Source organism: Puma concolor, chromosome B3 (genome assembly GCF_028749965.1).
Source record: "Puma concolor isolate L17-30 chromosome B3, mPumCon1.1.hap2, whole genome shotgun sequence".
In the NCBI taxonomy this organism is placed as follows: Eukaryota; Metazoa; Chordata; class Mammalia; order Carnivora; family Felidae; genus Puma; species Puma concolor.
The window spans coordinates 78,610,358-78,634,364 of NC_141672.1; the positions used below are offsets into that span (position 1 = coordinate 78,610,358).

General features: G+C 37.3%; 2 protein-coding genes across 2 annotated transcripts; both read left to right on the plus strand.

Annotated features, from left to right (window-relative positions):
* Positions 1-1,799: 1,799 nt before the first annotated feature.
* LOC147580140 (olfactory receptor 4N5-like) lies at positions 1,800-2,726 on the plus strand. The gene is given in 1 exon segment (XM_086708486.1): positions 1,800-2,726. A coding segment is annotated over 1 exon segment (927 nt).
* A 15,342-nt stretch (positions 2,727-18,068) lies between these two features.
* Positions 18,069-19,010, plus strand: LOC112855926 (olfactory receptor 4K13-like). The gene has a single exon (XM_025919436.2). The coding sequence runs from the start codon at positions 18,069-18,071 to the stop codon at positions 19,008-19,010; it is 942 nt and encodes a 313-aa protein (XP_025775221.2).
* Positions 19,011-24,007: the final 4,997 nt, after the last annotated feature.

The following is a 24,007-nucleotide window of genomic DNA, read 5'->3' on the forward strand; positions in this document are numbered from 1 at the left end:
AAAAAGAAAACTCATATTAGCAGTTACTCCCCATTGCATCGTAGTCCTAGGCAACCACTCTTCTACTTCCTGTCTCTATCGATTTGCCTTGTCTGGAGATTTTCGCAAATTGAATTGTACATATGCTGTCCTTTGTGACTGGTTCCTTTCACATAGCATAATGTTTTTGAGTTCATTCATGTTTCTGCACGTCGCAATACATCATTCCTTCTTATTGCCAAACTATATTCCATTGTATCCATAGTAGTTTTTAAAAACAACTATTGCATGTAATTAAAAAACACGGGAGGGGCGCCTGGGTGGCTCAGTCAGTTAAGCATCCGACTTTGGCTCAGGTCATGATCTCACGGTTTGTGGGTTCAAGCCCTGCATCAGGCTCTGTGCTGACAGCTCAGAGCCTGGCGCCTGTTTCAGATTCTGTGTCTCCCTCTCTCTCTGCCCCTCCACCACTCACACTCTGTCTCTCTCTGTCTCAAAAATAAATAAACATTAAAAAAAAATTTTAAAAATCAAGGGAAATATTGTTATATGTCACATTATAATATTTTTTTACAATTAGCAATCTTTTGTTTTTAAGTCATTCGTGCCAACAAACATCTACAGATATCAAAATATATGAGTATTTATTTATAAAGTATGTTTCTACTATTATAGTAACATACAAATTAGAAGACAACCACAAATATAATTCTAAGTAGAGTTCTTATTTAGACCAGATTATAGCCTGAAAGTGTAAATATTTATGCAAGCAATATTACAATTAAGTAATAGCAATTTACAGACTCTGATTAATAATGTACTAATCCGTTTAAACTAAGAAATACATACCTCTTATTTTTTTCTACTCTACTTGCAAATGAGAATGAAGAAGTTGCTGCAAAATTAAAATCTTAACTACAATTCCTTTATTTTTCTCATATGTCCAATGAGTACATCATACTTTATGTTCTATATGGACAATTCCAACTCTATCATGCTTTGATTTATTAGTTGAGATATTGAAAATATTTTATACATTATGATAAGTTTTACATGAAAATATTTGTGGGAAGGATGTCATTTGCCTACCATTCTGAGATCTGAGGGAAAAGGAGGTTATGGATACATGGTGAGCAAATAAAACTGGGTTAGTATTAATTAGGATTTAAGAACAGGGTATGTAGTAGATTCAGGATGGGGACCAACCAAGAGGGTAAGTAGGGGAAAACCTCTAAGTTAGGAGAATGTAGGATTCTTGTTTGAGACCCTAAACCATTTTGGAATAAAGGTGCACAAGGACACCAAAGCAGAACAAGTAAGAAACACATTTAGAAAAGAAGGCATAGAACTAGGGAGTCTACAGGAAAGAAATGAAAGAAGAATTTGCCAAAGTACTTTGGTCTGTGGGAATGAGAAGTGACCAAAAGCCAGCAACTATTATAACATTAGAGACAGTGCACCACCACTAACCAAAAGAACAACAAGCCTGACAAATTTCTTAATGATTAAAGTTTTTTTAATGAGGAAATTTCAACTATACCTCAAGCAAACTAGCCCAGAGTCCTAGAGGAGCACATTACATAGAAGCTCATGGTTAAATGGGAATGAGAGTGGTTATAAGAACAATGGCTTAGGGGGAAATCAAGAAATGAAGGGCAGAAAGGTCAACTCAAGACATAAGACAATTACAGGCATGTGTTTTTTTCTGCTAGGCAAGTGTTGGAAGTGGTAAATGCTTTTATCTGAAAAGAGCTATGGAGTAGATGAAAAGGTGGTTATAACAGATAATATTTTGTTGTTATGTTGCAGACAGAGGAGAGATGGAGAGGGAGAACAGCACAGTGGTGACAGAATTTATCCTCCTTGGTCTGACCCAGTCTCAACAGGCTCAACTCCTGGTCTTTGTGCTAATCTTAGTTTTCTACCTCATCAACCTCCCTGGAAATCTACTCATCATCCTCACCATCAGATCAGACCCTGGCCTCACAGCCCCCCTCTACTTCTTTCTGGGCAATTTGGCTTTCCTGGATGCATCCTACTCCTTCATTGTGGCCCCCAGGATGCTGATGGACTTCCTCTCTGAGAAGAAAATAATCTCCTACAGGGGCTGCATCACTTAGCTTTTTTTCTTGCACTTTCTTGGGGCAGGGGAGATGTTCCTTCTTGTTGTGATGGCCTTTGACCGCTACATGGCCATTTGTCATCCTTTGCACTATACCACTGTTATGAACCCTAGAATCTGCTATGCCTTGCTGTTGGCTCTGTGGCTTGGGGGCTTTACTCATTCCATTGTGCAAGTAGCCCTTATTCTCCACTTGCCCTTCTGTGGCCCAAACCAGCTGGATAACTTCTTCTGTGATGTGCCACAGGTCATCAAGCTGGCCTGCACAGACACCTTTGTGGTGGAGCTCCTGATGGTCTCCAACAGTGGCCTGCTTACCCTGCTGTGCTTCCTGGGGCTTCTGGCCTCTTATGCTGTCATCCTCTATCGTGTGAAGGGACACACCTCTGAAGGCAAACACAAGGCTCTTTCCACATGTACCACACACATTATCATTGTGTTTCTCATGTTTGGACCTGCCATCTTCATCTATACTCGCCCCTTCAGAGCCTTCCCAGCTGACAAAGTGGTTTCCCTCTTTCACACAGTGATCTTTCCTTTGATGAACCCTGTGATTTATACCCTTCGCAACCAGGAAGTAAAAGCTTCCATGAGGAGGTTACTGAGTCGTCACATGGTTTGCTGAATGGAATAGAAGAGTGAGACATGCAACAAAGGAGGAAGGTCAGTTGGAATTAATTAAATCATTTATTCATTAGTGTACTATGTGAGTCAGTCATTTTAGGAAATACTGAATTTATTAAGCAATTCCAATTTTCAGGCACTATTCTAGGTATGTGAATAAGGCAGGTAAGATTCTAGGTCTCTTGGGGTTATATTGAAATAGATAAAAACAGATTAAAGTATTAAATTGGCCCGAAAAAAACCCCATAATATCCAAGAGAGATAGTGCTCTGAAGCAAGTGAAAAATACTGCCATGATAGAGTTTGACAGGAGATGGAAGTTACTTTGCTTTTGGTTGTTAAGCAAGGTCTTGTTGGTGGTAGTTAGCTGATATCCAGGTGACTTGAGAGAAATACCTGTGCAATTTCCCAGGGACAGAAAATTCTAGACAGAGAAGATGACTAGTACAAAGGCAGAGAGATTTTATTAATTGGTACATTGGAATATCACAAAGAGAAATGTGGTATCTTGCCAAATATGTTGATATATGTAAATATATATGTACTGCACCCTGTAAAAAAAAATGGTATGACGTCTTTCAGGGTTTGTGTGTGTGTGTGTGTGTGTGTGTGTGTGTGTGTAAATGCATGACAATAGTCATGAAAAAATGATAGACACATAATAGGATTATCATTGATATAGACTGGATTAAAATTTTCTTTCTTGTCACGTTTTATGTTTATTTATATTTTTCACATTCTCTGCTTCATTTTGGTTTAATTGAAAAAGGGAAGGAAACAGATACTCTTATAGTCTCTGGAAAGGAATGGAACTCTGCCAACTCTCCGAGTATAGCCCAATGAGAGTTGGATCAGACTTTTGACTTAAAGAATTGTATGAGAATAAAGTTTTGCTATTTTAAGTCATTACGTTTGGGGTAATTTGTTAAGATATGATAGTAAATAGAGACAACACACTCTGGTTAAATAGTAATATAGTAACATAGTATTTCTTTTACTATCCTTTTACTCTTCATCTATATGGCTCTTTATTTTTTTATTTTTATTTTTTTCAATATATGAAATTTATTGTCAAATTGGTTTCCATACAACACCCAGTGCTCATCCCAAAAGGTGCCCTCCTCAATACCCATCACCCACCCTCCCCTCCCTCCCACCCCCCCATCAACCCTCAGTTTGTTCTCAGTTTTTAAGAGTCTCTTATTCTTTGGCTCTCTCCCACTCTAACCTCTTTTTTTTTTTCCTTCCCCTCCCGCATGGGTTTCTGTTAAGTTTCTCAGAATCCACCTAAGAGTGAAAACATATGGTATCTGTCTTTCTCTGTAAGGCTTATTTCACTTAGCATAACACTCTCCAGTTCATCCACGTTGCTACAAAGGGCCATAATTCATTCTTTCTCATTGTATGGCTCTTTATTTTTAACACAGTTTCTTGTATGTAACATAAATCTTAACCAATACAATAATCTCTGCCTTTAAATAGGTTATTAGGTCATTTACAGATATCATGATAATATATAGACACAGTTCAGTTAAAATTGACCATCTTTTTATTTTATATGTGTTTCATCTGTTTTTTCCACTTTTGTCTTATTTATGTATTTTCTTGAACACTGAGTGTTATTTATATTTCCTTTGTTTATATTTATTATTGAGTTCAATTTATTCATAGTAATAATCTTGACCTCTTAGCTATCTCTTTTCTTGAAGCCTTTAGTGTTTATTTTAGGGTGATAATACATACTGTACATTTTAATGTATCACAGTCTAAATTCAATATTACATATTTCCAGGTATCATATAAGAAAGTTATAACATTGTACTTCCATTTGCCTGTTTGTGCTGTTTTATATTAATGAGTACTATTACCTATTGAGATAATACATTCAACAACATATTGTTATTACATTCACTGTGTACTATCATTTACCTTTTAAAAAGAGTTGTATAATAAAAATTATTTTTATCCTCTTCATGTTTCATTTTGTATAATGTTATTGCTATGCCTTCACGTTCACTAATTTTTTTCCTCTTCACTGTCATCTCTGTAATACCTTCCAATGCATTTTTTTCACTTGAGAAGTACAATAGTTCAATTCCATATTTCAATTCAGATTTAAAAAAATCTTCCATGACCATTCTTAATCACTGTATAGTAGCAGTACTATCTCTTCTGATGATCACAGTAAATTACCCTTTACAAGATGGTGACACCTTTCCTTGCCTTCATGTCTCTTAGAAAGAAAAATGCAAAGTGAATGAGTAGCAGCAATAGCTTGAAGTTAATGGAAATCTTACTGTGTCACTGGTGAAAGGAGTTCTTCTAGAACTAGAGAGCATGAAGTTGTGGGAAAATAAAGCATAAATTGTACAAGTGTTTTACAGGGATTGAAGCTCTATGAGGAATATCCTTGCTCCCAAGCCTGCAGAATCTTATTACTGGGAAAAAGAATACATATAATGCCATTAAGTAAGAGCATACACTACGTTCTAGAAGATGCCATATCAAGATAGCAGGATACAATCTAAAAATTGTGATGCTCTCTAATCAGTCTTAATATAAAATGACACAAAGCATGATGGACAGCTCCATCCCTATAGTCAGTTGAAGTGCCATGATCAGGTGGTCCATATCTACTGGGGCATAGTAGAATGCCACGAGCTGACTTCCAACTCATGTATAGTTCTCTGCTGCACATGGCAGAGCCATGCTACATAATCCTATGAAACTACATTGTGATTCTGTTAGGATATGGCATAACTTATAAAAGGTCTATTTCCAGCTGGGTAACTCTAATACTGTTGGATGTTCCTGGATATATGGCCTTAGTAGTAAGACTGCATTTACTCTGTACTAGATCTGCAAAGATGTCTTTCCTGAACTAAGTTCACAAAATTGGAAGCCTCATGTCAATCAATAAATAAGTAATATATACAAGTTGGAATATACTGCGAACTTGGAGAGGACTACCAGACATTAAGCTTTCTTCTTAGTGTATGGTGATGGTACAAGATGCAATATTTTAACTTTTAAAGTGATGCCTCAGCATCCTTGCCCTGTAAAACTCTCCAAAACTTCATAAATGTGGCATTACCTGCCATCTTAAATGAATGAGGTTTTTATCCTCACACTTGGTTCTTTACATTCACTTAATCTGGGGAGAGGAAATGTTATTTTTCTTATGCCCTATCATAGGAATATTGAAAATTTCACTTAACTTCCTTTTAGGTAACTGTGTACCACATGACCTTGACTAGAATTGTATTTGTAGCTGTTGGTCTTGCTAGTAATCAACCATGATTATAGCGTTTCAATTAAATTAAATAGAAGTTTTTTTTTTTTCCCTAGGGTAAAAGAAATCATAGCATTTTAGTCCAACGTTGGCATGGCAGGGTCACAATATCACCAGAGACTCCAAAGCTTCCTATATGTATGCTCTTTTTTAAAATAGTTTGTCTTTTTTTAAATTTTTATTTATTTATTTATTTATTTATTTTATTTATTTTTAAAAAGAGAGAGAGAAGATGGTGCGTAGGAGGATGCTGGGCTCACCGCGCATCCTGCTGATCACTTAGATTCCAACTACACCTGCCTAAGTAACCCAGAAAACCACCAGAAGACTAGCAGAACGGAGTCTCGGGAGCCAGGCGCAGACTACAGGCCCACAGAAGAGGGTAGGAAGGGCAGCAGGCGGTGCGCATTCCACCGACTGGTGGGAGGGAGCCAGGGCAGAGGGGCGGCCTGCATGCCAAGCAGAGCCCCCCAGTCTGGCTTGCAAAAGCAGAGGGGATGGCCGGAGTGTGTTCTGACAACAAGAGGGACTTGACACCTGGAAGGTTATAAGCTAACAGCTCTGCTCAGAGAGCAGGAAGGCTGGAGGACAACGGGAGGGAGAGTTGTTGAGCCCCGGACTACAGAGCACAGCTTGTTGGGGAACAAAGGCGCTCGCCAGCGCCATCTCCCTCGCCCATCCCCCAGCCAAAATCCCAAAGGGAACCAGTTCCTGCCAGGGAACTTGCTTGCACGCCACAAACAACCAACGCTGTGCTTCTGGGGATCCATCCCTCCAGCGGGTCTGACTCCCTCCCAGTGCTGCAGGGCCCCTCCCAAAGCCGATCTCCAAAGGAAAAGCTAGCTGACCCTGCCCCTCCCGCTCCTGTGCACCTTGCTGATCCACCCCTGCTAATACGCCAGATCCCCAGCACCACAAGCTGGGCAGTGTGCAAGTAGCCCAGAAGGGCCACGCCACCCCACAGTGAATCCCGCCCCTAGGAGAGGGGAAGAGAAAGCACGTACCAGTCTGACTGTGGCCCCAGCGGTGGGCTGGGGGCAGACATCAGGTCTGACTGTGCCCGCCCACCAACGCAAGTTATTCAAGACAGCACGGGGGGGAAGTGCCCCTCAGTCCCGCACCACTCCAGGGACTATCCAAAATGACGAAACAGAAGAATTCCCCTCAGAAAAACATCCAGGAAATAACAACAGCTAACAAACTACTCAAAAATGATTTCAACAATACAAGAGAAAGTGAATTTAGAATAATAGTCATAAAATTAATCGCTGGGCTTGAAAACAGTATAAAGGACAGCAGAGAATCTATTGCTACAGAGATCAAGGGACTAAGGAACAGTCAGGAGGAGCTAAAAAATGCTATTAATGAGTTGCAAAATAAAATGGAGACAACTTCGGCTCGGATTGAAGAGGCAGAGGAGAGAATAGGTGAACTAGAAGATAAAATTATGGAAAAAGAGGAAGCTGAGAAAAAGAGAGGTAAAAAATTCCAGGAGTATGAGGGGAAAATTAGAGAACTAAGTGATGCACTAAAGAGACATAATCTACGCATAATTGGTATTCCAGAGGAGGAAGAGAGAGGAAAAGGTGCTGAAGGTGTACTTGAAGAAATAATAGATGAGAACTTCCCGGATCTGTGGAAGGAAAAAGGCATCGAAATCCAAGAGGCACAGAGAACTCCCTTCAGAGGTAATTTGAATCAATCTTCTGCATGACATATCATAGTGAAACTGGCAAAATACAAGGATAAAGAGAAAATTCTGAAAGCAGCTAGAGATAAACGTGCTCTAACATATAAAGGGAGACCTATAAGACTCGTGACTGATCTCTCTACTGAAACAGCAGGCCAAAAGGAATGGCAGGAAATCTTCAATGTGATGAACAGAAAAAATATGCAGCCGAGAATCCTTTATCCAGCAAGTCTGTCATTTAGGACAGACGGAGAGATAAAGGTCTTCCCAAACAAACAAAAACTGAAGGAATTCATCACCAATAAACCAGCCCTACAAGAGATCCTAAGGGGAATCCTGTGAGACAAAGTACCAGAGTCATCGCTAAAAGCATGAAACCTACGGACATCACAATGACTCTAAACCCATATCTTTCTATAATAACACTGAATGTAAATGGACTAAATGCGCCAACCAAAAGACATAGGGTATCAAAATGGATAAAAAAAAAACAAGACCCATCTATCTGCTGTCTACAAGAGACTCATTTTAGGCCTGAGGACACCTTCAGATTGAGAGTGAGGGGATGGAGAACTATTTATCATGCTACTGGAAGTCAAAGAAAGCTGGAGTAGCCATACTGATATGAGACAAATTAGACTTTAAGTTAAAGGCTGTAACAGGAGATGAAGAAGGGCATTATATAATAATCACAGGGTCTATCCATCAGGAAGAGCTAACAATTATAAATGTCTATGCGCCGAATACAGGAGCCCCCAAATATATAAAACAATTACTCATAAACATAAGCAACCTTATTGATAAGAATGTGGTAATTTCAGGGGACTTTAACACTCCACTTACAGAAATGGATAGATCATCTAGACACGTGGTCAATAAAGAAACAAGGGCCCTGAATGATACATTGGATCAGATGGACTTGACAGATATATTTAGAACTCTGCATCCCAAAGCAACAGAATATACTTTCTGCACATGGAACATTCTCCAAGATAGATCACATACTGGGTCACAAAACAGCCCTTAATAAGTATACAAGAATTGAAATCATACCATGCATATTTTCAGACCACAATGCTATGAAGCTTGAAATCAACCACAGGAAAAAGTGTGGAAAACCTCCAAAAGCATGGAGGTTAAAGAACACCCTACTAAAGAATGAATGGGGCAACCAGGCAATTAGAGAGAAATTTAAAAATATATGGAAACAAATGAAAATGAAAATACAACAATCCAAAAGCTTTGGGATGCAGCGAAGGCAGTCCTGAGAGGAAAATACATTGGAATCCAGGCCTATCTGAAGAAACAAGAAAAATCCCAAATACAAAATCTAACAGCACACCTAAAGGAAATAGATGCAGAACAACAAAGACAGCCTAAACCCAGCAGAAGAATAGAAATAATAAAGATCAGAGCAGAAATAAACAATATAGAATCTAAAAAAAGAGCAGATCAACGAAACCAAGAGTTGGTTTTTTGAAAAAATAAGCAAAATTGATAAACCTCTAGCCAGGCTTCTCAAAAGGAAAAGGGAGATGACCCAAATAGAAAAAATCATGAAATCATGAAATCATGAAAATGGAATTATTACAACCAAACCCTCAGAGATACAAACAATTATCAGGGAATACTATGAAAAATTATATGCCAACAAACTAGAACACCAGGAAGAAATGGACAAATTCCTAAACACCCACACGCTTCCAAAACCCAATCAGGAGGAAATAGAAAGCTTGAACAGACCCAAACCAGCGAAGAAATTGAATCGGTTATCAAAAATCTCCCAACAAATAAGGGTCCAGGACCAGATGGCTTCCCAGGGAAGTTCTACCAGACGTTTAAAGCAGAGATAATACCTATCCTTCTCAAGCTATTCCAAGAAATAGAAAGGGAAGGAAAACTTCCAGACTCATTCTATGAAGCCAGTATTACTTTGATTCCTAAACCAGACAGAGATCCAGTAAAAAGAGAACTACAGGCCAATATCCCTGATAAATTTGGATGCAAAAATTCTCAATAAGGTACTAGCAAATCGATTTCAACAGCATATAAAAAGAATTATTCACCATGACCAAGTGGGATTCATTCCTGGGATGCAGGGCTGGTTCAACAGTCGCAAATCAACGTGATACATCATATTAATAAAAGAAAAGATAAGAACCATATGATCCTGTCAATCGATGCAGAAAAGGCCTTTGACAAAATCCAGCACCCTTTCTTAATAAAAACCCTTGAGAAAGTTGGGATAGAAGGAACATACTTAAAGATCATAAAAACCATTTATGAAAAGCCCACAGCTAACATCATCCTCAGTGGGGAAAAACTGAAAGCTTTTTCCCTGAGATCAGGAACACGACAGGGATGCCCACTCTCACCGCTGTTGTTTAACATAGTGCTGGAAGTTCTAGCATCAGCAATCAGACAACAAAAGGAAATCAAAGGCATCAAAATTGGCAAAGATGAAGTCAAGCTTTCACTTTTTGCAGATGACATGATATTATACATGGAAAATCCGATAGACTCCACCAAAAGTCTGCTAGAACTGATACATGAATTTAGCAAAGTTGCAGGATACAAAATCAATGTACAGAAATCAGTTGCATTCTTATACACTAATAATGAAGCAACAGAAAGACAAATAAAGAAACTGATCCCATTCACAACTGCACCAAGAAGCATAAAGTACCTAGGAATAAATCTAACCAAAGAAGTAAAAGATCTGTATGTTGAAAAGTATAGAAAGCTTATGAAGGAAATTGAAGAAGATATAAAGAAATGGAAAAACATTCCATGCTCATGGATTGGAAGAATAAAGATTGTCAAAATGTCAATACCCAAAATGTCTACCCAAAGCTATCTACACATTCAATGCAATCCCAATCAAAATTGCACCAGCATTCTTCTCGAAGCTAGAACAAGCAATCCTAAAATTTCTATGGAACCACAAGAAGCCCCGAATAGCCAAAGTAATTTTGAAGAAGAAGACCAAAGCGGGAGCCATCACAATCCCAGACTTTAGCCTCTACTACAAAGCTGGAATCATCAAGACAGCATGGTATTGGCACAAAAACAGACACATAGACCAACGGAATAGAATAGAAACACCAGAACTAGACCCACAAACGTATGGCCAACTAATCTTTGACAAAGCAGGAAAGAACATCCAATGGAAACAAGACAGTCTCTTTAACAAATGGTGCTGGGCGAACTGGACAGCAACATGCAGAAGGTTGAAACTAGACCACTTTCTCACACCATTCACAAAAAGAAACTCAAAATGGATAAAGGACCTGAATGTGAGACAGGAAACCATCAAAACCCTAGAGGAGAAAGCAGGAAAACACCTCTCTGACCTCAGCCGTAACAATCTCTTACTCAACACATCCCCAAAGGCATGGGAATTAAAAGCAAAAATGAACTACTGGGACCTTATGAAGATAAAAAGCTTCTGCACAGCAAAGGAAACAATCAACAAAATTAAAAGGCAACCAACGGAATGGGAAAAGATACTTGCAAATGACATATCGGACAAAGGGCTAGTATCCAAAATCTATAAAGAGCCCACCAAACTCCACACCCAAAAAACAAATAATCCAGTGAAGACATGGGCAGAAAACATGAGTAGACACTTCTCTAAAGAAGACATCCAGATGGCCAACAGGCACATGAAAAGATGCTCAACGTCACTCCTCATCAGGGAATACAAATCAAAACCACACTCAGAAAGCACCTCACGCCAGTCAGAGTGGGCAAAATGAATAAATCAGGAGACTATAGATGCTGGCGAGGATGTGGAGAAACAGGAACTCTCTTGAAATGTTGGTGGGAATGCAAACTGGTGCAGCAACTCTGGAAAACAGTGTGGAGGTCCTCAAAAAATTAAAAATAGACCTACTTTATGACCCAGCAATAGCACTGCTAGGAATTTACCCAAGGGATACAGGAGTACTGATGCATAGGGGCACTTGTACCCCAATATTCATAGCAGCACTCCCAACAATAGCCAAATTATGGAAAGAGCCTAAATATCCGTCAACCGATGAATGGATAAACAAATTGTGGTTTATATACCCAATGGAGTACTACGTGGCAATGAGAAAGAATGAACTCTGGTCCTTTGTAGCAACGTGGATGAACTGGAGAGTGTGATGCTAAGTGAAATAAGCCATACAGAGAAAGACAGATACCATATGGTTTCACTCTTTTGTGGATCCTGAGAAACTTAACAGAAACCCATGGGGGAGGGGAAGGAAAAAAAAAAAGAGGTTAGAGTGGAAGCGAGCCAAAGCATAAGAGACTGTTAAAAACTGAGAACAAACTGAGGGTTGATGGGGGGTGGGAGGGAGAGGAGGGTGATGAGTATTGAGGAGGGCACCTTTTGGGATGAGCACTGGGTGTTGTATGGAAACCAATTTGACAATAAACTTCATATATTGAAAAAAAATAAAATAAAATAGTTTGTCACAACATATTTGTAAAAATTCCACACGCCATATTAATATTCCCTACTGAATCAATAAGAAAAGGATGTGTGCCATTACAGACCCATTTTCCTTCCAATCCATTCTTTTCATTTCTACAAATTTGCTCTGTATTACTGCAAGCCCTAATCCATGAAGAAGGCTTTTCCAGCACACTAAATCAATTGACCTCCAGATGGTTACAAATGGGTATCAATGTTAGATTAATTAAGAGTGGGAGGAAAGGAGAGTAAAGAATACACACACACACACACACACACACACACACACACACACTGCCTCAGCCCAAATGTCTGCATTAGTTCTATGGCTCACTCTGGAACTCAGCAACACTTCTGTGACTCTAGTTCGCCTAGTGAAATTGGCCACTACATTTCCCACCTTTGTATACAAGACGCTATACACAGAATAACTGTCCCCTAAAGAAGTCCACACCCTAATCATGGAAACGTGTGAATATGTTAACTAATATGGCAAATAGAACTTTAAAGATATGATTGGTTATAAACCTTGAGATGGGGAGATTATCCTGGATAGTCTGGATGGCCTCAATGTAATGCATGAATATTTAAAAGCATTGAACTTTTCATGAATCCAAAGAAAAAAGAAGCCAGGAAGGATGAGACTTGAGGAAGCTTTGATTCACTGTTTCTGGCTCTGAAGAGGAAGAAGACATGACCAAGGAATATAGGCAAAGTCTAGAAGGTGAGAATAACCCCTGACTAAAAATCAGCAAAGAAATGGAGATGTTATTGTACAACAATGTGGAACTAAATTTGGCCCATAGCCAGTATGAGTCTGGGAATGGTTTCTCCCTCAAGGCCTCCAGTAGGGAATATTGTCCTACCAACAACTTGATTGTATCCTAGTAAGACCAATGTTGGATTTTGGACCTACATGACTGTAAAATAATAAATTTGTGTTGGAAGAAGTCCCTATCTTTATGGAAATGTGTTAAGCAAGAAGAAGAAAATGAATACATGATCACACTCTTGGGCTGCATGCGGTAAGACTGCGTCTTCTCTTGCCCCTCCAGCTTAGTTTTGGTTGTAGGTTCCTGCTGATGATCATCTTTGGTTTCCCTGAACATTTACTGTTAACAACTCAGATATTTTGTCACTTGAGTAATTACTTAACATCCTTCTGTTTTATATATGTATATTGTCTAACTGACAGCATTTTAACTATATTTACATTACTAAATGTTAGTATAAAAACTAACACATTTCTAATTAGACTTGAGAAAATGTGAAGTTGGGAGACAAAGGGCATAACTCTCTCAGGAGTGAGCCCTTACAATAAATTTTCACCAAGTAGCTGCGTGATAATACTGTTTACCTACATCTTACCACTTACTTACATCTTTGCCACTTCTACTTGTAAGGAAGGTAGCACAGTGTCGCTTAATGAATTCAGTCATCTGTTACTAATGAAGGATGGGAGAAATCTACTCACCAGACTGCATACATGGGCTGGACACATTGCTAAATGTGCGCAGGTTAGTGAGATGCAGCCTTGCGGCCAGTGCTGGAAACATCATGGAAGTGCACAGACACCTGATTCCAAGAAAATGAGCTTTCATTTTCAAGAAAGATGGAAGTGTCATGTTTGAGAAACTAACAAGTACTCTAAAATTCTAGTTAATGGAATATGGCACAAGAAATGTATTAGAAAAAATATTATTAATGTTTGTTGATCCTTTTACCAGTAACCTAAAACAAAGAAGACAATGAACTGGGGAAAAAAATTACAAAAGAACTTTCCACAAGAAGCCATGTACCACTCTTATGTGGATCCTAAGAAACTTAACAGAAGACCATGGGGAAGGGGAAGGGGAAAAAAAGTTAGAGAGGGAGAGAGCCAAACCGTAAGAGATTCTTAAAAACTGAGAATAAACTGAGGGTTGATGGGGAGTGGGAGGGAGAGAAGGGTGCGTGATGGGCATTGAGGAGGGCACCTGTTGGGATGAGCACTGGGTGTTGTATGGAATCCAATTTGACAATAAATTTCATATTAAAAAAAAAAGAAACCATGTACCATGTAAATATGTAAAAAAATGGAAACAATAGCAATAAAATCAATTATGTTTAAGGAAAAGATCATATTAAGTAGGGCATCAAAGTAGGAAATATGCAAACTTACATTTAACAAAACACGTGTTACTACCCCCCCCAAAAAATGTGTTGATGATCAACATGGGAAATTTTTGTTGTGTCATACAAGTAGGTAGACATTTACAGTGACATAGAATCCTTCTGGAAGAAAGACTCAATTTTGTAATTCTGTTTCTTTTTTCTACCTTTCATATTGTTTAACGCTGTGAAATCAAAACATCAGTGGAACTTATTTAAACTTAGAAAATAAACCAATTTAATTTAGAATAAAAAGTTATGAAAATAGTCAAGATCACTCTGAATTAAAAAACCAATGAGATCAGACTTGCCTTTCCATACATTAAATATACTATAAACTAATGAGTAATAAAATATATAGTACCTCCTCAAAAATTATCAGGGAAACAAAACAGCAAATGGGTGCACCTGAAGAAGAGTCTGATTTATCAGATAATTTAAAAAGGTTATAAAGAAAGCATAACAAATTCTTAGTGGAATGAAGTATTATTTAATTGCAATGATGAAAAATCATTTCACATTATTTCTCAAAAGTCCAGAGAGATTCAAGTTTAAATGTGAAAATCTCAGCCTTAATAAAATGTAGAATTTAAATAATCTAGAATATTTATATTTTTCCTAAATATCACATTTATCAATGCTTTTTGGAGAAAGCAAACTACAGCAAAAGAATGAACATCATGCAAAATTCTCATAATTCAACTCTATTCCTATCTCTCCACTACCACCTGAGTCATGGATTGTTGCCTTTAAAATATTTTCAATTTTAGGGCGCCTGGGTGGCGCAGTCGGTTAAGCGTCCGACTTCAGCCAGGTCACGATCTTGCCGTCGGCGAGTTCGAGCCCCGCGTCAGGCTCTGGGCTGATGGCTCAGAGCCTGGAGCCTGTTTCCGATTCTGTGTCTCCCTCTCTCTCTGCCCCTCCCCCGTTCATGCTCTGTCTCTCTCTGTCGCAAAAATAAATAAACGTTGGAAAAAAAAAATTTAAAATATTTTCAATTTTATAGATGAAAAATGCATCTCATTTCTGTAATGTCAAGAGTCTTTTTTAATAATCCCAATTACTATTTTACTGCCAGTCTCTGAGGAATCTAAAACAATCAAATGAGTTCTCTCTTTTGTGCCTCCTACCAAGGGATACACTTATATACTGCTGTCTTTTGAAGTCCAGAGAAGAAAATAAAGTCACTGAATGATGAAGATTAAGCATCCATTTCATACTGATGTTACTTCTGAGGTCCAAGTGCATACTGGTAGGTTACATAATCCTGACATGCTACTCTACCAATATGCCACACTGATCACATTATTTTCATTAGTAACATTAAATGTGTCCATAAATGATACATACATATGCCAAAAATGATAACTGAGGGGAGGACTGAAAGGGGAAAATTACACTGGAACCAACCTGATCTTGTTACAATTGAAAAAAAATACAAAAATCAGAAAATACTATACCAATAATTACTGGAAAGTAAGATTATGATCCAGCAATCCAGGCCAAATAAATTATTCTTAGAGAAGAGAAATCTAGGTATGTTCAAATTTTTTGGCTACACATATCAGGTTGAATGAATTTATTCTTTCAGTTATAGCAGAAATATAGAGAAAGTTCCTTTGTTGTTTTTAAAAATGCAAGGATAAAACGCTTGATTCATGACTTTGAAAATAATAGAATGTCACCACTCATAAAATATTGATGGTATCATTATACTTGTTAGAAATTGCTAGAAAAGCATATGAGAAAATGCAACTTTCCTATGGTAACAATCTGGAAATGACCAAGTAGTTAAACACTTAATAAGCCAGAAAAAATTAGAAATAGCATCTTGTCTAGAACTCTGTCTTTGCCAGACCCTTGTGTACCTAAAGCTGCACTTATTTCATACTTCAGAGAAATACGGAAGGTCCAAGGACTATAGTTTAGATAAGATCATTGTCTTACAGATGAGTGCAAAGCACAAATAAGAAATATAGATTCACATCTGTGAATGAGAACTAAGATGTCCATTTTTGTTTTATTACCTTGTGAAAGAAGAAATTTTTATGCTATTCTGAATGATAGTGTCAAAAATGGAAGATTATGGGCCATTTACAAGAACTGTGGGTGTTAGTGATAGTAACCATGCATAGAATAGAGAATATGATTAAATGTTTTTTATGGTTATCTAGATATACTATATTTTTAAAAATTTGAACTGTGTAACTAAAAGGTTAAATATACTCCCCAAATCACATATATTCTATTTTCTTTTCTGACAATCTGCATTAGCCCTGGGTCTAGGCTCTCATAAAAGCAAGGAAAAGACTCGAGATCAACAACATGCCTGGAATAAGACTTGAAAAATAGAGCTAAAATCAGCCAAACAAGGAAGGTCTTAAGTAGGTGAATTTAAATTGATTGAGCACTGACCTATTCTTTTTACTTGTGTGTATTTTTTAAAGTTCATTTAGCTTGGCTGAATCCACTTCAGTCAGCAAGCAACATAATATCTATGACTTTTTTCCATCTTTGACAAAGGTAAAAGTTAAAGGAAATTTAAAGAAAATAATTGTTAGGAAGTACAAGTTCAAGTAGGCTAAGTAATCCAAGACAGTACTCTCTTCAAAGAATATATCACATTTTAAGTTTTGTTAGGTCATGTTTACAAAGATAAATGATTCACCGTACTCTTTATCCCTCACTAATGGAGGAAAGAGGAACAAGACTACAAAGGAAAACTTCACTAGTCCTACTAGTAGTAATTTAGGTATTTCTATACACTCAGATATGTTATAACATATGACTTAACAAATATCAGAGGGTTGCCTGGGTGGCTCAGTCGGTTAAGCATCTGACTTTGGTTCAGGTCATGATCTCACGGCTTGTGAGTTCAAGCTCTGCATCGGGCTCTGTTCTGACAGCTCAGAGCCTAGAGCTAGCTTTGGATTCTGTGTCCCCTCCCCTGGTCACACACTCTCTCTCAAAAATAAACAAAGATTAAAAAAATATTACATAAAATGGTTATTTGATCCAATTTTCCAACAACTGGATAAGAATGCACAGATGGGACACTTTATGTCTGGTCATATGAAATGAAGAATTAGGCAATATTTAGATGAGCATCTGTAGTTTTGAGAGTCAATCTGGGTCATTCAAGTCTAAAAACCTTAATCTTTCCTCAGTAATTGGGTTTGATCTCAGTTAATGATATAACTGTCTCCACATTCAATCTTCTAACAACAATATATATGTTTATGATCTATAATTAGTTCTTTTCAAGAAGCATAATGCACTTTATGTGATTTCAGCAATATTTAATATGGCAAACTTTTTACTGCATACTGGAATGTCACAAAAAATGTCAGTAAATGCACTTCCTGCAAGAGATAAAATTTATCTTGCTTTTGCCTTCCAAAATTCCTTTATATCATTCTAATAAATTAAATGCTCACACACAGTCTGATCTGCAGCTGAACAAGAAGGGAGAGGTTTTCTCTAATGTCCAACTGACCTTGCCCCTACCAACAAATACACCCATTTTATTTAGTTGTCTCCATTCCCTCCAGTTTCTATACTATGTGGTCCAGTGAAATATCTCCTGTAAAATACGAAAGAAGTAGTCATAGTAGCAACAGGGTTGTTTGCCTGGATAAGAGACAGTATGTGAGTAAAGATCAAGTTTATGGACTTGTCAGTCCCTATGACATTCTGTGTGTTTTTCCCTCTTCTAGGCAACCTCTGATAAACTCATATGAAAGGATGAATGGATGTCCCCAACAACAGATCAAGTGTGTCTGAGTTCATCTTGCTGGGACTTTCCACTTCTCAAGAAATTCAAATATTCTTTTTTGCAGTCTTCTTCCTTGTCTATGTAGCCATCATAGTAGGAAACCTCCTCATTGTGATCTCCGTGATAGTTGATACGCATCTTCACTCCCCCATGTATTTCTTTCTGGCAAATTTGTCATTTTTTGATTTATGTCTTTCTTCTGCTGCAACTCCCAAAATGATTGCAGACCTCCTTAGAAAACGCAAGACCATCTCCCTGTGGGGCTGCATGGCTCAGATGTTTTTTATGCACTTCTTTGGGGGTGGAGAGATGTCTCTTCTGATAGCTATGGCCATAGACAGGTATGTTGCCATATGCAAGCCCTTGCAGTATCAGACCATCATGAATCACAGGGTGCTCATCGGGTTTCTGCTGCTCTCATGGGCAATTGGGTCCATACATACCACAAGCCAGATGGTTTTCACGGTAGGTTTACCCTTCTGTGGTCCCAATGTTGTGGACAGCATTTTCTGTGACCTTCCCCTGGTCATCAAGCTTGCCTGCACTGAGACCTATATCCTAGAGCTCTTGGTGATTGCCAATAGTGGCTTCCTGTCCCTGATCTGCTTCATTCTCCTGCTCATATCCTACATTGTCATGCTGGTCACCATCTGGCAGCACTCCTCCAGTGCATCCTCTAAGGCAGTGTCCACACTGTCTGCTCACATTACTGTGGTCACTCTCTTCTTTGGTCCTGCTATCTTCATCTATGTTTTCCCGTTCAAGAGTTACTCTGTAGATAAGTTTCTTTCTGTGTTTTACTCTATAATCACCCCTCTCCTTAATCCAATTATTTATACTCTGAGGAATCAAGAAATGAAAGCAGCCATTAAGAGACTCAGCAGCCAGCATATTGGCTCTTGGCTCACTTCCTAAAGAACGTTTATAACAGCTGACTGTTTTGTGTTCTCTGCTATTGGGGTTTTGATATTAAATATCAAATTTAATATTTATCAGAACAATCAAAATTAAAAATTTAAAGACTTTCAATTTCCTCCCTCAAAATTCGTGGAATATTAAGGTCAGTTTTATTAAAAATCTAATGGAAAATGTTCATAGCAGTAATTTAATACATAAATTAGTGTGCATTCATTACTTCCTTGTACTTTCTTTCCTTAGAAGTCAGGGAAACGACCCTGATGACTGTTTAAAATATCCAATCATATGTCTTCTTACAAAAATTTTATAGTTTTAATGGCCCAGTACGTAAAAATGGGTAAATTTAGTAAGAGAGCACACTATATGGTGTTTATTATCAATTTTTATTTCTAAAGTTATATTAAGTAACTTCATAGGTGTGAAAACATCCATCAATATTTGTTAACCATATGGAGTCTTCACAGAGGCATTGTGATTTGAATGGGGATAAGAGTACTTTCTCACACTATAGCCTCAATATGCTAATCATCTTTAGTAGAATGTAAAAAAATATGCCTAAAAATAAATGTTTCCAACATACCTTTGTGTACTCAAATAGTTTTCTAAGAATCAATATCAACACAAATATTACAGATTAAAACCATGAACTGCTTAGTGCAGCTTGCTGTACCAGAAAATATGTACACAATGATTTTTCAACTGAATTCAGTCATTTATGAAACAATAAAAAAATATTTACTAGGTACCAAGCACTGTCCAAAGCAATACAGATATATGGTTGTGGTTATAGACACAGACCTGGTCCCTGCTCTGGAGAGAATACCAAAGCGAGAGATCTATGTTAGGAGTGGTTGTCTCAGAAGATCACTTTAAGGAGAGCTGTTTATACCAACACATTAAGAAAGCCCTAGAATTAGACATTTGTGCAAGGAAAAGAATATTCCAGGAAAAGGGCAGTGTACATAGACATTGTGAAGTGAGAAAGAGTTTGTAAGTATTAAAAGTAAACCTTGTGAAGGAGATGGATGAATGAAAGGGAAAAGATCTATGCCGAGATTTTTAAAAAAAATTTTTAATGTTTATTTATTTTTGAGAGAGAAAGAGAGAGTGTGTGTGAGGGGGGAAGGAACAGAGAGAGATGGAGACACAAAATTTGGAGCAGGCTCCAGGCTCTGAGCTGTCAGCAAAGAGCCTGACAGAGGCCTCGAACTCATGAGCTATGAGATCATAAGCTGAAGTTGGATGCTTAAGCCATGGAGCCACCCAGGCACCCCTGTGCTGAGATATTATAGAAGGGAAGAGACCAGAGTTTTCAGGCCTAATGGATTCCTTTTTATTGCCAATGTAAAGCCATCGAAGTGTTTTGAGAAAGGGAAGGAGAGGATGCCATATTTATTACAGTTTGGTATATACCTCAGTCCTCATAAGTAGAGAATATAATGCATCAAAAGTGAAAGCAGAAGGGAATAGTTTTTGGGCTGTTTCAGATAGTAAACCTGAATTTATTAAATAAACACAAACAATGAGTATGTGGAAACTGTAAAGACTTCCAAAGGCAAATAGAAAACCTAAAAGTATTTGAACATCTTGGGGACATCTTTTTTGAAGTCTTTTTAAACATTTTTAAATGTCTCAGTTTAAAAATTGTTTTAAATATTTATTTATTTTTGAGAGAGAGAGAGAGAGAGAGAGCACAATGGGGGGAGGGGCAGAGAGAGGGGGAGACAGAATCTGAAGCAGGCTCCAGGCTCGGAGCTGTCAGCACAGAGCCCGACATGGGGCTCGAACCCACAAACCATGAGATCATGACCCGAGCCAAAGTCAGATGTTTAACCGACTGAGCCACCCAGGTGCCCCTAAATGTCTCAGTTTAGAAAAATAATATTTTTGTTTGAGTTTTTCATAAAATAAAATAAAAATATTTTTGTTTGAAAATTTTTCTTTGAGTATAGTTGACACACATATTACATTACTTTAAGGTGCACATCGTTGGGTTTTGACAAACTTTTACATTATGCTATGCTCAACACAAGTGTAGCTCCATCTGTCACCATAAAACAGTAATGTAATTTCATTGACTGTATTTCTTATACTGTGCCTTTTATTCCTGTGACTTGTTCTTTCCATAACAGGCACCCTGTATCTCCCACTTACCATCACCATCCCCCTACCTGCCTCACCTCTGGCAAGCATTAGTTTGTTCACTGTATTTATATGTCGAATTCTGGGTTTTGTTGTTTTTTTTAACTCATTTATTTTTAGATTCCACATATGAGTGAAATCATATGGCATTTGTCTTTCTCTGACTTATTTCACTTAACATCCTGTAGATCATTATGTTGTTGCAAATGGCAAGACTCCATCCTTTTTTATGGCTGAGTAATACTCCTCTCTCTCCCTCTCTCTCTCTCTCTCTCTCTCTCTCTGTGTGTGTGTGTGTGTGTGTGCATGCACATGTATAATATCTTCCTTATCCATTCATCTAGTAACGGACACTTTGGTTGCTTCCATATCTTGGATATTATAAATAATGCTACAATAAATGTAGGGGGTGCATAAATCGTTTCAAATTAGCGTTTTCATTTTCTTTGGTTAAATATCCAACAGTGGAATTACTAGATAACATGGTAATTCTATTTTTAATTTTTAGAGAAATCTCCATAATGTTTTCCACAGTGCCTGTACATTACATCCCACCAACAGAGGTAGGTGCACAAGGTTCCTTTTTCTCCACATCCTCACCAACAATCGTTATGTCTTGTCTTTTTTATTCTAGCCATTCTGACAAGTTTAAGGTATTATGTCATTGTGGTTTTGATTTGCATTTCCCTGATGATTAGTCATGTTGGGCACTTTTGCATGAGCCTGTTGACCATCTATATGGCTTCTTTGGAAAATGTCTGTTCAGGTCCTCTGCCCATTTTTGTCAGATTTTTTCCTTTTTGTGTGTTCAGTTGTATGAATTCTTTACATATTTTGGGTATTAACCCCTTATTGGATATATTACTTGCAAAAACCTTCCCCCAGCCAGTATGATAACTTTCTGTATTGTTGATGGTTTTCTTTGCAGTGCAAAAGCTTTACAATGTACTTTGTATATCAAACTTAGATATTTTTCCTGTTTATTCCCTTCTTCATCCTTTTAAAATATATTTGTCCTAGTTTAGTTTGGCTCCAGATTGTGTGCTTCTAACAGTTCAGATTGATTCTGAAAAATTCTATGCATGCCATCCTTACCAACTGGTTTGGACAATTAGGTCAGAGCACATAATACTGTTCTAATATTATCTTTTGATTTCTATATTTAAGAGTCTTCTTCTTGAAGCATCTCAAATGCCACACTGAACTGTGACACACACTTACCATAAATATTCTTAAAAGGTTTATTTTTCATGGCAATTCTAATCGCTGTGGCTGTATAAGGAACTAAATTAAAAAACAAATTCTTGGTTTCAATCAAAAAGTGTGAAAAATTTATTAACAATGTCTGTTGTGGCCTTTGGAAATTAATGTGGCACCACACGTATCATATATTTGTTACCCTCGCTTTCTTGTAATCTTTTCAAGAGGCTTTTAATTGGACAAGCATGGAAGAGTTGTATTTAAGAGTATTCAGAAAAATTTCTGTACCATATGAACTCATCTGCAATCATATTGTTACACTGATAGCTTTAAGAATTTTATTTGCTTAATTACATTGTTTTGTAAAGGTGTTGCTACAGATCTTTTTTAATACTTTTGAGTTACCATGAAGTTCTATATAATTATAAAGAGCTAGCAAAATTCTCTATCTTTAGAATGGTTGATTGCAAAACTCCACTAACCAATCATTTATTGATTACCATTATTCCTTTATCGATTACCATGGTGAAAGCCTCCCCAGCTTGCTCATTCAAGCTCTTTCTGCTCTCTTTTTCCCTCTCTCTCTTTACATGTTAAAGGAGATTTTTCTCTGCTAAGAATTGGCCTATACTTGTGAATTTCCTTATATGCTTTGTTCAGTGTGGGTAATATTTTAACTTTACTTGAATAAATACATTCAATTACCAAATTAATCACAAATATTCAGATTGAGGAAATCAAATTAATAGAATTATTATTTCCTCAAGACTATAATCTATAATAGATCAATTTTCTATCAATGTGCTCATCCTGCCCCAACCAAAACACCTGAGTTAGTACGAAGCACTTACTAGAGAAAGTTCACATGGCTGATATACTTCATGAATACACAATCCACTTAAATAATGAGAGAAGAGGTCCTTGCTCTGAACTCTAGGGAACCCTAGCATATTTATTTTAATAATTCCCTTTGGGAGTTGATCACAAGCCTATACCTTATGTATATGATTCTTGCCCTTTTTTAAAAAAAACTGCAAATGATGGCCATATATATTCATGGTGTAAAAAAAGATATATATTCAGGATCTCACTGTGTCTGCACGTCTTTAAAGAGACCACTCCTCAGCTAGAACTGGTAGGTTTAGATAGCAGTGCTAACACCAAACTGCAGTTGCACACTTTAATAAAAGAAAAACTCAGAACTGAATTTTACAGAAACTTAGAACTGAATGATAACCATATTATCTGATAATGAGGGCAACAGTAAAAGATAATTTGGGTCAACTAGCAACTGCATAAATGTATCTAATTTCAGTAAGAGGAACAGCTAGTCTGACTGATAAATAGCACTCACATTCCTGATTTTAGGGGTCAGTTTTACAGTGCGAGTTTATTTTTTGCAATACTAACTTGGGTTAGTTTAATATGTTTGGAATAAAAAAAACTAAAAGAATTTAGAATGTCGTAAAATAATGGAAAAATCGGATTCTTACTTGGCTAAGTTTAGCATTTGTGATAAGTCTAAAATGTAATCTATCAACACTTCAAATAATAAAATGGGAAACATTGACTTATTTTTTTCATATTAATTTACTCACATATGTTTTTACTTTCATACATTCAGTATGTATTTCAACACAGAAAACACTTAG

Excerpts from the sequence above, each read along its gene's own strand:
- LOC112855926 (XM_025919436.2), top strand. The coding sequence starts at position 18,069 with ATGGATGTCCCCAACAACAGATCAAGTGTGTCTGAGTTCATCTTGCTG.